The sequence below is a fragment of the Prionailurus bengalensis genome, chromosome B3 (assembly GCF_016509475.1).
Source record: "Prionailurus bengalensis isolate Pbe53 chromosome B3, Fcat_Pben_1.1_paternal_pri, whole genome shotgun sequence".
In the NCBI taxonomy this organism is placed as follows: domain Eukaryota; kingdom Metazoa; phylum Chordata; class Mammalia; order Carnivora; family Felidae; genus Prionailurus; species Prionailurus bengalensis.
In genome coordinates this window covers 99,319,919-99,335,232 of record NC_057355.1, presented here as the reverse complement: position 1 = coordinate 99,335,232, position 15,314 = coordinate 99,319,919, and the positions used below count along the sequence as shown (strand labels likewise).

The 15,314-nt window shown below is 42.7% G+C and overlaps 1 protein-coding gene across 9 annotated transcripts in view; it reads left to right on the top strand.

The window, feature by feature from the left end:
• The window catches only part of TRIM9 (tripartite motif containing 9), a 112,520-nt gene extending 97,487 nt beyond the window's left edge, over positions 1 to 15,033 (top strand). For 2 of the 9 annotated variants that reach the window (XM_043556130.1, XM_043556129.1), the window contains exons 8-13: positions 3,758 to 3,946; positions 6,577 to 6,618; positions 7,018 to 7,041; positions 7,896 to 8,199; positions 10,809 to 10,971; positions 13,006 to 15,033. In XM_043556130.1, coding sequence (XP_043412065.1) covers positions 3,758 to 3,946; positions 6,577 to 6,618; positions 7,018 to 7,041; positions 7,896 to 8,199; positions 10,809 to 10,971; positions 13,006 to 13,068 — 785 coding nt within the window. In that variant the 3' untranslated portion in view covers positions 13,069 to 15,033. The remainder of the gene's footprint in view (positions 1 to 3,757; positions 3,947 to 6,576; positions 6,619 to 7,017; positions 7,042 to 7,895; positions 8,200 to 10,808; positions 10,972 to 13,005) is intronic. The other 7 variants (XM_043556136.1, XM_043556135.1, XM_043556131.1 and 4 more) reach the window with 6 other exon arrangements.
• The last annotated feature ends 281 nt before the right edge of the window (positions 15,034 to 15,314 follow it).

The window sequence follows — 15,314 nt, the reverse complement described above, 5'->3', positions numbered from 1 at the left end:
ACAACAGCAACAAAAAGTATAAACACTAAGCCAAACAGGAGTACAGTACCTACACATTCTTTTTTCACCTTGAACCCAAGAGTCATTAAATAATAAGTGTGATCCCCAGTTGATCTTTGCTTTGATAATTCTTAACTGCTTCTTTAAAACAGAGGCCTCAACTCCTGAATCCAGCTAATGCTGGTTGGGAAGGGAAAACAGTCTAGGCAAGGGCAAGAGGAAAATGGTGGTCTTTGATAGAATTGATGGAAATTGTGTCTTGATGCATTCCCATTATGACCACTGTCTCCACCCCAGAGATTCAGCTGTGCCTAGAGTCACCATAACAGTATTCAGCTGACATTCTACTGCTCTTTCCATTGGTCTTTCCTGATAAACTGCTTTTACTCAGCAAAACTCTTCAGCAGACAGATTACTGCATGGAATGAAACATGACAAGAAATTAAAAATCTTTTAAGGCACTACGTGTCTTTCTCTAGTGATATATACATTAAAAATTAATAGTAATGATCCTGTGGAGTGCCTGGGTGGCTCAGTCAGTTAAGCGTTTGCCTTTGGCTCAGGTCAGGATCTCACAGTTCGTGGGTTCAAGCCCCACATCAGGCTCTGTGCTGACAGCTCAGAGCCTGGAGCCACTTCGGATTCTGTGTCTCCCTCTCTCTCTCTGCTTCTCTCTCTGTCTCTCCCTCTCTCTCTCTGCCTCTCTCTCTCTCAAAAATAAATAAACATTAAACATTTTTAATAAAAAATAATAATAATGATCCTGCATATTAGCTATGATCTGAAACATGGCTTCCATATCATGTATTTTGGGGGAAAAAAAGATTAACTTTGTTCCTATTTGTCTTGGCTAATAGAATACTGATGACTAAGAAACTTTCTCCAGATCTCAATAGTTGTGCTTTCAAGAGGAGGTGAGGGAGGAGGATGTACATCCTTCCTGCATAGCTGTGTGTATATTCATTGTGAGTTGTGTGATTTGGCTAAACCGGGGAGTGGCAATACTGTTCCCAATATTGTCATATTATCTTTGGTTCATGTTTTTGAATATATCCAGAGGGGCAAGACAATGAAAGTAAAGATTTGAAATCCATACCATAGAACAAGGGTTGGAAATAGATTCTATTTAGCCCAGAAAAGGGAAGATTTAAAGGGGTTTGCTGACTGCCCTCAAATACTTGAAGAACTAAAACTATCTTGGCCCCAGATAGTAATGCTACAATTGATGAGTAAAGATACGAAAGAGGAATATCCAGAGCAATATAAGCAGTAACTATAAACTGGAGAGGGGCTGCCCAGAGGCAATGAGTTCTTCCACCCAGGATATCTCAAGGGGAAGCATGATGATTGCTCCTTAGACGTTACCGAAAGAAGCGTCTTCCTCTAAGACTCCTGTAATCTAAGATAACATCAGGTAACAAAAATGACCTAGAGGCAACTGACCAAACATTTGTACTATGTGCCCATGGGGAAGGGCATAAAGGGGCACTGTTGTTTAGGCCTGCTGGGATCAGGTGGAAAACACTCTCTCTCTTGTAATTCATTTGGAAAGTTTTCACAACGAGGTAAGAAATTTTTTTAGACTCTCCTTAGAGAACATGAGCCCAGCTGAAGAGTATGGGAGGCCATTGGTGGGGGAAAAAAGACAGAGATGGAATGGTTGGATATTAGATAAGCTTGCCTGAAGAGAGGGCATAGTTCAAGAGTGAGAGAAGTCAAGGAAAATTGGGTCATCAATATAATGGACCCACATAAAAGGATAGAAAAGCAATAACTATTTTAGTGTCAAGTTGTTGATTGTATGAATGACCACAGCTACTCACAGCCCCCACCCCACAGAATGGTGCCATCACCAACTCAGTACTGAGAATAGGAAAGGTGAGTACGATTCATGATGGCTTGGGTATGGTCCCTGCGATCTGGATTCAGTATACATCTCTTCCTTGGTTTTCAGATGATGACCTGGAGGTTCAATATACTCTGGAATTCATTTTACTATGTATATCCTTTCCCTTAATTTTTAAAGCAACAAGTATTTTCAATATGATGAATTGATTGCTACCACCTGGTGAAAAATATATTTCCAAGCAAATTCTTGTTAATGAAAAATCTTTTACTGACATAAATATGGCCTTCTCTTCCTAAACGAAGCCCATGTCAGTTTGTGGTGCTGTATTTCAAAATTTTTCCATTAAACTAAAAGACTAGTTCCCCCTTGAGACAATTATAGAATCAGAATCATTTCTTATTTAACATTTTTGAGCCAAGAAATGACCATGTACGTCAGATCACCGAAATTATGTGAAGTTTAGGTTGAAGAAATTTTAATATATTGTGATTGGGAACATAACACCTTAACTCCATAGATAGCAATTCCTTTTCTCTGGGATCTTTTTATACTTCTTAAAAAGAAAATTCCCCAAGGATAAGAGTAAAGCCCAAAAAGCTAATTTTAATATTGTAAATTCAGAAACTAAAATGGGACTGACTCTTGGCAGTTTCAACTGAAACTAGCCAATCCCCTTATTCTGAGCTTTGCAAATAGGATCGTGTTATACGCGCATGCGTGTGTGCACACACACACACACACACACACGCACACACTTGAGTTCTTTTGGCTTGAACATGTCCACAATAGTATTTTGATAGGCTAAGGGTATGTTCAACACGAGAAGCATGCTGACATACTCAAACCAGAAAAGTATCCCTAGGAACATCCTCTGGCCACAAAAACAAAATTATTTTTTCAATGAAAAGATGGTTGCTTGGTGTTTTTGGACATAGAATATTACCATTGTACCGTGTCTATTTCTTAAATTATTATTGTCAAACTGTGTTCTAAGAAGGCCCCAATTGATAAAATATCTGTCTCTGACCAGACCACCCTGCTGCATAGAACCAGCTCTTGTTTGACAAAAGAGAAAGGAGTGATTTTAGCAATTTAGAGAAACTATCTAATAAGCGCTTCTAAAACCAGGTCGGATAATCGATAAGTCTTTATTTAATATAATAGTGACCTTCATGCCATACCCAAGTATCTGAAAATAAAGACATTTTTGCCACCAACGCACCTTACCACTGCCCCAGTTTGTTTATTATTAGACAACCAGAGATGTCCAAGTGGCATTGCTGGGGTCTGATCTTAATTCGGAAACAAAGGTAAGGCTCCTTCCCTGATTACTTGCTCAGCCCTATCTTCCTATCCTATTCAAGAGCAGGTCTTGTGTGCTAGTACACAAGAAAAATCATCTTGTCCATTCAGAAATGGAAATATATACATAAGAGAGAAAGGGAAAAATATGGAAAAGCAAAGAGTGGGTAAAAAAAATCATCATTTCCTAAACAAAAACCCTTTAAGAGGCCATTGTTATACAGGTAGTAACTTCCTTCCAAGGTAGCCAAAAGGGGTAAAGTGTTATTCTTGGTCATCAATGGGTAAAATCTACCACTAAAGTTTCTAAATTCAACTCTAAAATATTGAATTAAAAGGGAACCTTCCAAGATACTGTCTCTACCACTGAGAATTGGGAGAAGTGAAAGCAGTTGTCTGTGATATTTGAGGTGTCCCGTGCTCTTGAGTCCTGGCTGCTGAGAGTGCCCTCCTAGCCCCAAGCCACGTTGGTTTTGTAAATGCCTCGTGGCACCTGCGGGATGGATAAGGCTTTGTGCACACGCACTGGTAAGGCAGGTCTTGGGGAACCGTGCACGGGCAGGTACCAGATTTCTGATCTCTAGTTTGCGTTGATCTTACATTTAGACACAGATTCAGAAGAACAGACACTCCCTTTTCCAGTGCCTTCGGAAAGATTGCCGCTCCGTAGAATGAGTCCTTTCTCCTCCACCCTTAATCTACAACCCAGCTTTCCCGGGAGATCCTACTTTGATTTCCGACCCTCACCCCACCAGCTGAGCTTGCATTCCTCTTTGCAGTCTCTCAATGCACCGGGTGAGCTGAGCTCGTCTGACCTTTCCCCTTGATCTCTCTGTGCCTTGATGGCATCTTCCGAATACCTGTTTTGTTCTTGCCATTCATGTGCATGGAGAGGGCAATGAGCTAGTCTCTATGTCTGTGGCCTGCTTCCGGTCTGAGGAGCATTTGGATGCTGGAGCTTTGTGGCGTTCTTGTTTGTGTGGTGTAAGGCCCAACCATCGAGCTGTGGTCAATGTACAATGGCATTGGACAGTGACGAGCGAAATGGTTCTTTTTGCACAAGCTGGTACCGCCACGGATAACCCGCTCCGTCATCACATGCAGTGGCATCGCACGGCATAGGCTGGCTGAGTGGAGGCTGTGGTCTTCGTTTGGAGATTTGCAACCCTGCTGTATCCAGGAAACCAGCTGTGTCTGGGAGACTGGATCAGTGCATCCAGCTCATAGTGGTCTGATTAAACATAGACTCAAGAGATCTTTATTGGAAAAATAAAGTAAAAACACACCAACAACAGAATGCATCCTACAAAGCGGGCAAACCAGAGAGCAGAAAGTGAAAGTATTTTCTGCAAAAGCCCGTGCTCACTGGTAGGACGGTCTGGCTCGTGGCTGATTTTTTTTCCCTAGCGAAGGGGAGGGATCATCACTAGCCAAATTAGAAACCCTTAACTGGCCTAAGTCCCAAAGATCCAAGTCATGGAAAAGGCTGGCTTCCCCCAAGTTTCCTACAGCCAAGCAGGTTGTGACAGGGCTTCAGGCTGATTTCAGGGAAGCTAGACATGCGTTACTGTGCAATCAACTCTGTCTAGCAGATAGAACTCGAAAACATCTAAGATGCAGACCTATTTGATCTCTTCAGGACTATTTTGTAATCGTGGATACACGTGGTGCACATTTCACATTTCCAAAGGTTTCTTTTGTTTTTTATTTTCTTCTTTTTGCTCATCCCACATCCCGGAATGAAGAAGGCCACAGCATGACAGTGCAAAAAGGATGCAGGGACTTCAAGCTCCCTTTAAAACGACCTTTTTCTTTGTGCTTTTATGTTTCTTATTGTTTTTCTGTGCACTACTGGCTTTCAAGACATGCTTTGTTATGGAACTCTTTTCACCTGTGTCCAATGTACTGAAATATTGTTGTAGTCTTTGTAACACGTACTGTCTCGAGAATAAAATGAAATGTGGATTTGGGGAGATGTGATGGCTGTATTTCACAGCATTGTGCTCATTGTATCGTTGAATCTTAAATGTATGGTGGTATGTTTTAAATAGTGTAAAAAGATTTCAGAGAACTTGTTTTGAAAAAGACTTGCACAAGGCATGATTCATTTAAAATTTTCAAAAGCCCTATTTAGATTCTACAGATTTATTTCCAAAGTGGGATAGGCGATTCAGCTTTAATCAAACCCCTGTGGTCAGTACTCACTATGCTCTAACCCATGAATAGGAATTAAGTGATAATTGGTGGAAATTAAACATAAAAATCATCCATGAGTCGGGAGAAGATGATTCTTTTGTCTGTGAACTCATCCCACAGTAAAATAAATTAACCAAAAGTAAGGTCATAACCTTTCAATTTTGTGTTTTAACTTAATCATTAGTCCTTTTTTTATGGTAAGTTGCTATCTTAATTCTAAAATTATTTGAATTCAGTGTATTATCATTTGATTGTTTTAGAAATTACTTTATAAGGGTCTTACTGACTTAAAAAAATTAAGTGATCCTTTCTAGGGGATACCCTAGTGCTCCTCAAAAATGCATTTTCCAGCTCAGTCCCCAACATGACTTGAAACTATAGTTTATATACCTTTGAACATTTTAAGACTAGACTGCTTCCTCCCCCCAACCCAGTTTCTCATGGAGTAGCTAGGGGGTATCCAAATCTTCTAAGATTTGGAGGGGGTGAAAAAGTTCCACAGGTGATTCTAATATGTCTCTGAGACCATCTTACCTCCACCAGGGCCCCCTCCCCTCCCTTTGATAAGAAGAACTAATATAACAAAATGATCTGAGAAGGGGATGAAGTAATTTGTTTTACTACATTTAATTCATGTCATTATTAACAATTATCAGATGCTTTTATTAACATACACGTTACATTCCATGTTCATTTATACATATATGTGTCATTTACCTTGGGCCCAAGTCACGACAAAGGCCTTCCTGTATCACCAGAGTTAGAAGTGCATGGACAAGTAATATAGAACAGAGTTTTATCAAGATCTGTTGGTTTCTCCATTTCAATTGGGTGAATTTTTCTCATTTTTATTTTGTATTTTATTTTGTTTAGCTTCCATCCCACCCCACAGTTTTCTCATTTTAAACAGTAAGCCTTCTTAATATGGAAATTTTAGTGGAAAAGGTTGAGCATGGGGAGATGATAAACATTTAAGCTGTATAGTTTAGCATCAGTTGGAGGAGGATTTGTTAAATGGAAAAAAGAAAGATGTACTTTTCGTTTTGAAAGAGCAAGAGAAACAGTTTTTATCCAGAAAACTAAACAAAACAAATATAAAAAGGGCTTTGGTTTTTCATGAATCAGGCCTCTGGTGACTCTTTTCAGCTGGTGCTTTTTCGTTGTATACAAATAATTTTTATCAACCTGGTTGCTGTTTCATAGCTTTGATGTGTAGTATCTCTTTATAGGATGCAATTTTGAGACACAATCTGCACCTTACTCTCAATTAGGCAAGTACACCTACTGTGATTGTCATCTTTTACTTTTGTGGTTGGCATGCTCAATCTCCTTCAGCAAATAAATGGCGGCAGCTTATTTTATGTCAATAAAATTGTCTAATTGTCATTAAAATCCTATTATAAGTTTCTCAAATACTTGGAAAAATGCATTTTTAAATTTTATACCTAGAAGAAGGTTACATTTCCCCCCATTTTCTTAAACACCAATGCACTCTTTATGAGTGCTCACGTGGGTAAAGGTACCAGTCAGACCAACTGTTGTAATGTTTGCAGTGTCCTAAATTGAGTCCTTTTTTGGTATTAGCCTATCAAAAGAGACCTGTTTTCTTATCAATGTCAATTTTGCTTCCTATTTCTCTCTCCCATGCCTTTCACTTGGAATGACAACAGTTGACATTAAAAAGCTGTTGGCAGGTATGGAATAACCTTATTCTGTTACAAATAGCAAAGACCAAAGTGCATGTGAGGTGGCTCACAGGTTCAGTAAATCAGCAATGACATCTCTCCAGAGTGTGTTATTGGTAGGCGGCATTTAGAACTCGAGTCATAATGATGTGTTCAAAGATGTCATTCTGTGTTCACCCGATGTCCAAAATACCTGCTGCTCCAGCAAAATAGTTTACACTTTAGGGTCAGGAGTAACATGCAAACTGTTATTTTTAAGGTACAAAGAAAGCAACCTGTCTTAAGTCCGAGTCACAGTCACTCATGAACATCAGCTCATGTTGCCGACAGCTTCGCAGCCTTTAAGCTTCCAATACCGTTTAAGGAAGTTTTCAAAATGACTAGACTTCAGCACTTCTGCCGAAGGGATATTTGCTGGTTTCACTCAGTGTGTTTTATCCCTCCTCCATCTAGGACTGTAGATCCTAGCCTCCCCGCCTCAGGGTTACACAGGCATCTTAGCGCACCCTCTCCCTTTATGTCTCTGGTGTACTGTTGTCCCAGTCACCGGGTGAAGGGATTTGCACCTTCCAAAATCGATGCCACCTCACTCCCGGATCACCTGGTTGGGAGTGCAGTCTGAGTCAGGTAACCCCTGCTGAATCGGTCTTGTGTCCTCCGTCTGCTTCTGGGTGCAGACAGTGCCACCTCCCAGGACGTGCCCCCGGTCTGCTCACTCAGGGCCCCCTCTGGCCCCGGAAGCCTCCTTCCTGCATGGCAGCATGAAAACGGGACACGACACTCCTCACCCGCGCAGGAGCGTGTTGCGGCGTAGAGCTCGCTGGGTCTGCCTTAGTAACCGCACTCCCTTCTCTTGTTCCCAGTGGCCTGGTTTGCTTTTGACCCCGGCTCGGCACACTCTGACATCATCTTCTCCAATGACAACCTGACTGTGACCTGCAGCAGCTACGATGACCGGGTGGTGCTGGGGAAGACCGGCTTCTCCAAGGGCGTCCACTACTGGGAGCTAACTGTAGACCGCTATGACAACCACCCTGACCCTGCCTTCGGCGTGGCTCGCATCGACGTGATGAAGGATGTGATGTTAGGAAAGGACGACAAAGCTTGGGCAATGTATGTGGACAATAACCGGAGCTGGTTCATGCACAACAACTCGCACACCAACAGGTACCCAGCGGCCCCCAAACCGAGCCTTCTTCACGTTGGCTTCTGGTCAAAAACGAGAGCCCAGGCTCAAAGTCCTGTTAAAGAGATGACATTAAGGGACCCAGGCAGGCGGTCTTCAGTGGGTAGCACGGGAATTCTACCACTCTCCATCTCAGTGTTTATTTGTTTATTTTATGTATATATATACACACATATACATATACATACATATATATACACATATATATGTGTGTATATATACACACATACGTATATACATATGTATATACGTATACATATATACGTATATATATGTGTGTATATATATATACACATATATATGTATATATGTATATATATGTGTGTGTATATATACACATATATGTATATATATGTATGTGTGTATGTATATATACATATATATATACAATATATATATATACATACATATATATATATATATGATGTTTTACATAATGCCAGAGACATGAACACTTTCCTAGGCCCTTCACTGTTCTATTCCACCATGGCTGAAACTAAGGATTCCAATGCACATCCATTTCAGGAAAACATCCCAGGATTCTAAAATCCCGAGCTACAACTTCCCAGGAAAGTCATTGAGTTTTTCTGAACCTTCATCTCCAAATCCACCAAATTAGGATAATAGTATATTTTCATGCAGGAGTGTTCTCAAGATTAAATAAGATAGATATGGGGAAATGTGTCACATCAGAGGCATCTGAAAACAGAAGCCATTGTTCTTCTTGTTATGATTATTATTACTACCACTGCCCAGAATAGAAGCCATTCATTAAACTAAATCTTATGGATGTCAGTTTGGGTAACTTGAGAACCTTTAGCACCTACTCCTTTGGGTAGGACTCTCTTATTATCGTATAAATTTGATTTGTTTGCTGGGGAAAGAGAACATAGAAATCTCCTTAGGTTTGCCTCTAACAGCAAATATAAGCAATTACAATTTAATCTATGCTACACATTTGCTCCCTACACTTCCTTTATCATTTGGTTTGTGTAAGTAGAGAGGTGTCTTTCATGGATCCTCATCCACCTTATTCTCAAAGATTTCCCTGAGATACGCTCTCACTGGTGTTTCAAGGAAAAAAATATAGAGTTCTATTCAGTCAGATCAAAAGGAAAGCAAGTCTGGCAGTGGTAGGCTGGTGGGCTCCACAGTCTCACCTTTTTCTGGATACATCATCTCTGCTGCTTCTCCAGCCAGTAGGATTCTTAGGACCTCCACTTCCTACTCCCTTAGACTTTTTCTATACACCTCCACTCAGGTGTGCGTTGTCCACTATCGCTGAAAGTGAACATACATGTCCTTGCAGCCTGATATCAAATCCTTCTAGATGTAGATGAGCAGTCACCTTTGGTGATTTGCACGTGGGGGAGCCCTCAGTCACTAGATTCCTGATGCCATTCCCCGAGGTAGCACACTTACTTTTCCCTTCTAGCTTCTTTATTTTGGAGTGAAGGAGTAAAGAATAACACAAGTGTCACACTATGCAAAAAAAAAACACGTTCTTGAAGCTGAACACGTCTGCTTGTGTGCAGACTGCACGTCGCCTGTGCTGTCATTGTTGAAGCTGTGATTAACAAGATGCAACGTACAAGCCTGTCTTTTAACCGCTATGTACAGTCTGTATTCTGCATGCCGGGGGGGAGGAACAACACTTACCAATTTGTATGCTCTGCTGAGATCAGGGTGAAGCTCAATATTGCTAGACCTCAAAGAGTTGGGAAGTGGCCGGTAAGACAAATCTGGTCATCCGTGTTAATGACTTTTGAGAAACCACCAACTGAAGCATAAGACATACTTTGTTTTAAAATGACATTTCAGTGCAGGTTCTTGAAAACCACTCCATCTTCTACAATATAATTGTTTCACTTTGCAGGGGAGAATCCTCTTCGATGTTGTCATTTTATGGACAGCCTTCTCAATTCAAACTCACCAGGCCAAAAATTAACATCTTTCTGGAATGAGTTTTTCTATTTAATGAGTAGCATAAGGCCCCAAATCCAATTTTTCATGCATAGGCTTTAGATTTAACTTAAGTGCCTCTTTATTTTGACTTTCAAATTAAGTCATTTTGGAGTTGATGTTCAAGCCACACCATTTGTGCAAAGTACACAGCACAGCTGTAGGCAGAGCTCTGATAGCCCAAAGCCTACTTTGTTTTTTCTTGCACTTTACTGATTTGTTTTCTGCTGCTGTGGTTCAGTGGTAGAGACCTTCTGAGAAAGAGTTCACCCTCAGCAACAGCAGAGCAGTGTGGTTGACTCTATATTCTCAACAGGGGGCGCTATCTCCCCCCAAGGGAGTGAAAATTAGTGTGGGGGTTGGGGGCAAGCAAAACATGTTACTCTTTTCATTCACAAAGCACAGATATATACACAACACATAAACATATGCAGCATATCTGTGATATGAAAATTTTATGTGAGGAGGGGTGATTAAGGAAAAAAGGTATTTGAAGATGCTCCTCGGATGTGGGGAACGATACTCTTAAACAGGCCGAGAAACACTGGTTAGTCAAAAGGGTTTGTACATTTAGCACAAAAAGGGGAGCTTCTAGAATGATGACACGTGATGTTTTCTTTTCTCACAGAACTGAGGGAGGAATCACCAAGGGGGCCACCATCGGGGTGCTCCTCGACTTAAATCGGAAAACCTTGACATTTTTTATCAACGACGAACAGCAGGGGCCCATAGCCTTCGAGAACGTGGAAGGCCTGTTCTTCCCGGCCGTCAGCCTGAACAGGAACGTGCAGGTAAGCACCGCGCCCCCGGGTGTCACCTCGGCTTCCGCTCGCTCCGCTTCAAAGGCTGCCCGCGGGCAGTGCATTGATCCCCGAGACAGGGAAGCCAACCGTGTAAGGCCCAGACCAAGACACGGAGGAAAGGAGAGGGGAAAGGGATCAACGGTGACAACTGAGATGATTCCAGATCAGCATCAGCCCCTTCGTTAAGCTTGGACGCAGTCTAATGAACAGCGAATTGGAACTCTGTTCATGGTTTGCTATTGATCGTCCCCGAGGCCTAGATTCATCCCTAGTAGGAACGAAACCCCTGAACCACCTGGAATGAAAACAGATGGAATGACTTATGCAGAGCGCCAGAAGCACCCCAGAAGTGAAGGTGTGAGACTGAAGTTTTAGCACCATTATCAGAAATCCTGAACATCTTCTCTGCACTCTTACTCGGTTCTATTAGGTGCCACAGGGATAGAAAACAATCCCTGCCTGTGGGCCACTTACTTAGGATTTACTGCAAATGGCAAAAACTACAGGTTCTTCTCATGCATTCACTCAACAAACACCTACTGGGTGCCTTTAATACGTAAGGCACCATTATTATAATTACTGTAAGTATTGTTGTTTATCAGTGAAAACAAAACATGCAAAATTGTGCCCTCATAGAGTTACAGGAGATAGAAGAAATAATAAGCAAATTACTACATTAATTATATAATGTGTTAGAAGGCAATAAGTGCAAGGGAGACAAGGCCAAGGGCAGGGCGAGGGGGTGGAGAGTGCTGGGGTTGGACGGGCGGGCAGCTGCAGTCTGAGGGTAGGTCTTACTGCTGTGGCAGGTGAGCTGAGCCTTGGAGGGGGGTGGGGAGCGAGCCGTGTGGAGGTTTCCTGGCAGAGGGAGCAACCGGGACAAAGTTTCTGAGGTATGAGGGGCCTCACAGGGGCAAGGTGGGACCAAGGGGCCACGGCTGGGGCAAAGATCAGAGAGCCGTGGGGTGCCCTGAGGGGCTGCCCCTGCCCTTCTCACCTGGACCTCTCATTATCAGCTGTGCACCTCATTCAGCAGACGGCCGCCTTAAGATACATAGGCCTTGGGAATCAAAACACTGCAGGTGATTTTTGCTCTGTTCAGAACTGCAGTCTCGGGAACTATTAAAACAACAAAAAAAGCATTGTCGTTTATCAGTGTGTGCAGTAAAAGTGATTGTAACCCAGTGACCTCTGCCCTTCTCTCTTCCTGCGACTAGACCGGGTTTTCTGGGAGGCTGAAATCTAATCTCTCAGAGGTCAGCCTCTACCTTGGAAGGAAGAAAACCATAAATTGCCCTAGAAGTGAGTCTTAGAAAAACCTCCTTCGAAGTTTTCCACATTTTCAGCTGTTTCCCCTTCCCAGGAGTATGGCACTCAATGCTCTTCAGCGGTTTCCGGGATGTTCTGAGTATCTGGAGAAAGACTCTTGGGCTGGGGGAGACAGGGACGAGAAGGGGAGGGATGACAGCCCCGCATGGAACAGTTCCAGCCTCATCCGTGCAGCTTCCCACTGAAGTGCAAGGCTGCACGGAAGCAGGGAAACCGTATAAGTGCCCATGTTTCTTCTTACCTGGCAATCACCTGTTCGTTCCCCATACGAAAGGCTTATCCTCCTGGGAGTGACTAGTGGACAAGTGGTAAGGGAAGGGTTGTCTGCTCACCTGTTCTCTATCCATGGACTTGGCAGTGTCACTGCGTCCTCGCCAACAGGCTTTGCTACCTGCAGATCAATGCCTGTGTCTTCGGTCATAAGGAACACGGTCTTCCCAGGATCCTTAAAAGAGGCAGATGGATGAGAACCATATTATCAAGTGTCTCCAGGATTTGGGAGCCCACCATGGTGGCCAGGCTCCTCGCACAGGCAGAATTCTACTAGAATTCTCTTTAACGTCTACTAGAATAGACGTTAAAGGAAGCCAACGGGGCCCCTGTTGAATTAGGAACACATGCCCTGTGCCCTGGGGAGGGGCATGCCGGGAGGGTTCCCGCGGTGCCTCCAGGACTCACAGTCTCGTCCCCCAGGTCACGCTTCACACCGGGCTCCCAGTCCCCGACTTCTACTCCAGCAGAGCATCAATAGCCTAAGGACGACGGGCCGGGCCGTCCTCACCTCTGCCTGAGAGAGCGACAGCAAGAGCTCAGCCAGCATGCAGAGGGAGCACTCCGGTAGCAGAGGGGGAGGAGGACAGAAAAGCTGGACCCCCGTGTCTTCACACCCCACAGCTCCACCCCTTCTTTTCCAACCCCCCTCCTGCTCTGATGCCTGCCGTCACTTCCGCGTCCAGCAACAAAGGACCTAGACAGCCCACCGTGTCACTTAGTTTCCACTCCCAGATTTTGCTTTCATTTAACTTAAGTTTCTTTTAATGTAGGTGAGTTCTATTTTGTTTCTTTTCTGATCATGTTATTGGTGACTTACTGAACTGGTACCACCGAGAGAATATTCTCCTGATGACCTTTTTCTTAAGCTTTCTGACAAAGAGGTTGTAAAGAGAGGCGGGGAAGAATGAGTTGAATTTGGAGCTTGCAGTTTACCTCCTACAAGGTTCTTGCCCTGTTATCTCTCATGCAGAGTTAGCCCTGCATAGCTAGTCTTTGAGAGATGGGCAGAACAAATGCAGCATTGAGAGGTTATACTATCCATCGAAGCACAAAAATATTAGCCATAGGGCTACACAGAGGTTCACAGCACGTAAGATGATTAGGATAGGCCAGAAACCCTGGTCATCGAGTCAAACTAGAAAGTCTCTAGACACAGGCAGACCAGGAGATTTATGATTTGGTTCATTTATTTAATACAAGTTTTTAATTGAGAACCTACTATGGACCAGGCACTGTTCTAGACACTGGAGACACAGTGGTGAATACACAGGTGTGGTTACTGCCCTTCTGGGGCTTATATTCTCATAGGAAAGCAAACTGAAAATAAAACAATTACAAAATTGTTATAAGTACTAGAAAGGAAATAAACAAGGGCCAAAGAGGCTCATTGGCAAGATCTCTCAGATCCCCAAGAGCGATGCTAAAAATCTACACATTCTGGCCATAGCGGCAGAAACATACCAACTCGATGCCTTTTCAACAACGCTATTTTAATTATGGTACCTGCTGCCATTCATCACAGAGCCCTTCTTTGACAGAAATGATGTCAGCATTCTTATTTGTTAATGCTGCAATGACACTAAGCCTTAAAAATAAATGTGAAACAAAAGCAACCAGAGAGAGACCCCATTTTCAGTAATGGGGGATCTGAAGTTGCAGTCCACAGCACCCCCATTCTCAGGATCAACACGCTTGTCTCCATGTGTACCTGTGCCTGTCACAAATGACCAATCCGTCCACTCTGCTGCCATGCACAACCCAGCTCTCTGGAGTAGTTCAAACAATGTGTGGAAGAAAAATGCGATTGTGCATCATGGCTGTGACTGAGAGCAGAACAATAATTCTCGTTACTTCTCTAGAGAGATAGACTCGCACAGGTTACCTTTCAGATTCTTTAGTCTGACATGAAGTTTTAGAAAACGGAGAACAGGGAAAGAGGTCCTGATCAGTTGCCTAAGCATTTGCCAGTGAGCCAAGAAATTCACCATGAAAAAACAAGAATAACAAATAGAAGAGGTAAGGTGGGAAGGCTAACAAACTAAAGTTTTGGCAAAAAATAATATATGTAAATAGCTGATGATTTCCTTTCGTGCTTTATTTAGGTCATTTCTATCAGTTACAGTGTTTTTCTAGTTAAGCGTACCTAATTTATTGAATGGGTGCTATCCTGTTTACGTCCGTCTTGGTTTCTTGGCTACAGAAAAACTCTGTTGCAGGGCAACACTAGTTTGATATTTGATTTACTCTCCAAGGAGACTCGAAGGCTGGGCCGCTGTAGACTCATAATTACTCTTGTTCTTTATTAAATTCATCTTGCTAATTAGATTTCTAGTGACTTGTAACACGTAGTTTACACAGAATGGCCATTGTAGATGCATACAGCTACTGTACTAGAAAAAAATGGATATTTCTGGTGTGCCAATAAAAGATTTTTATGAGGGAAGATCACATGTCTCTTCAGAATATCGTGGTTTTTACCTAGTTGGGATGACAATTCACCTTTGTTGGAACGATATTTCTCCAGCCGAGTGTAATTACAAAGTCCCCCGAGCTCTTGAAAATATTTGCTCTTCATCTGATTTCCTTGGGAGCCCTGGCACTGTCTCCTGGTGATACCCACCTCCTGAATCTTAATTTGGTGTGAAACATTTGGAATTTAGATGCTGTTTGGGTCTGCCTCCAAATATCAGGGACTTACTTTTACAAGCCTGCTCCTGAGAAAGGCCATA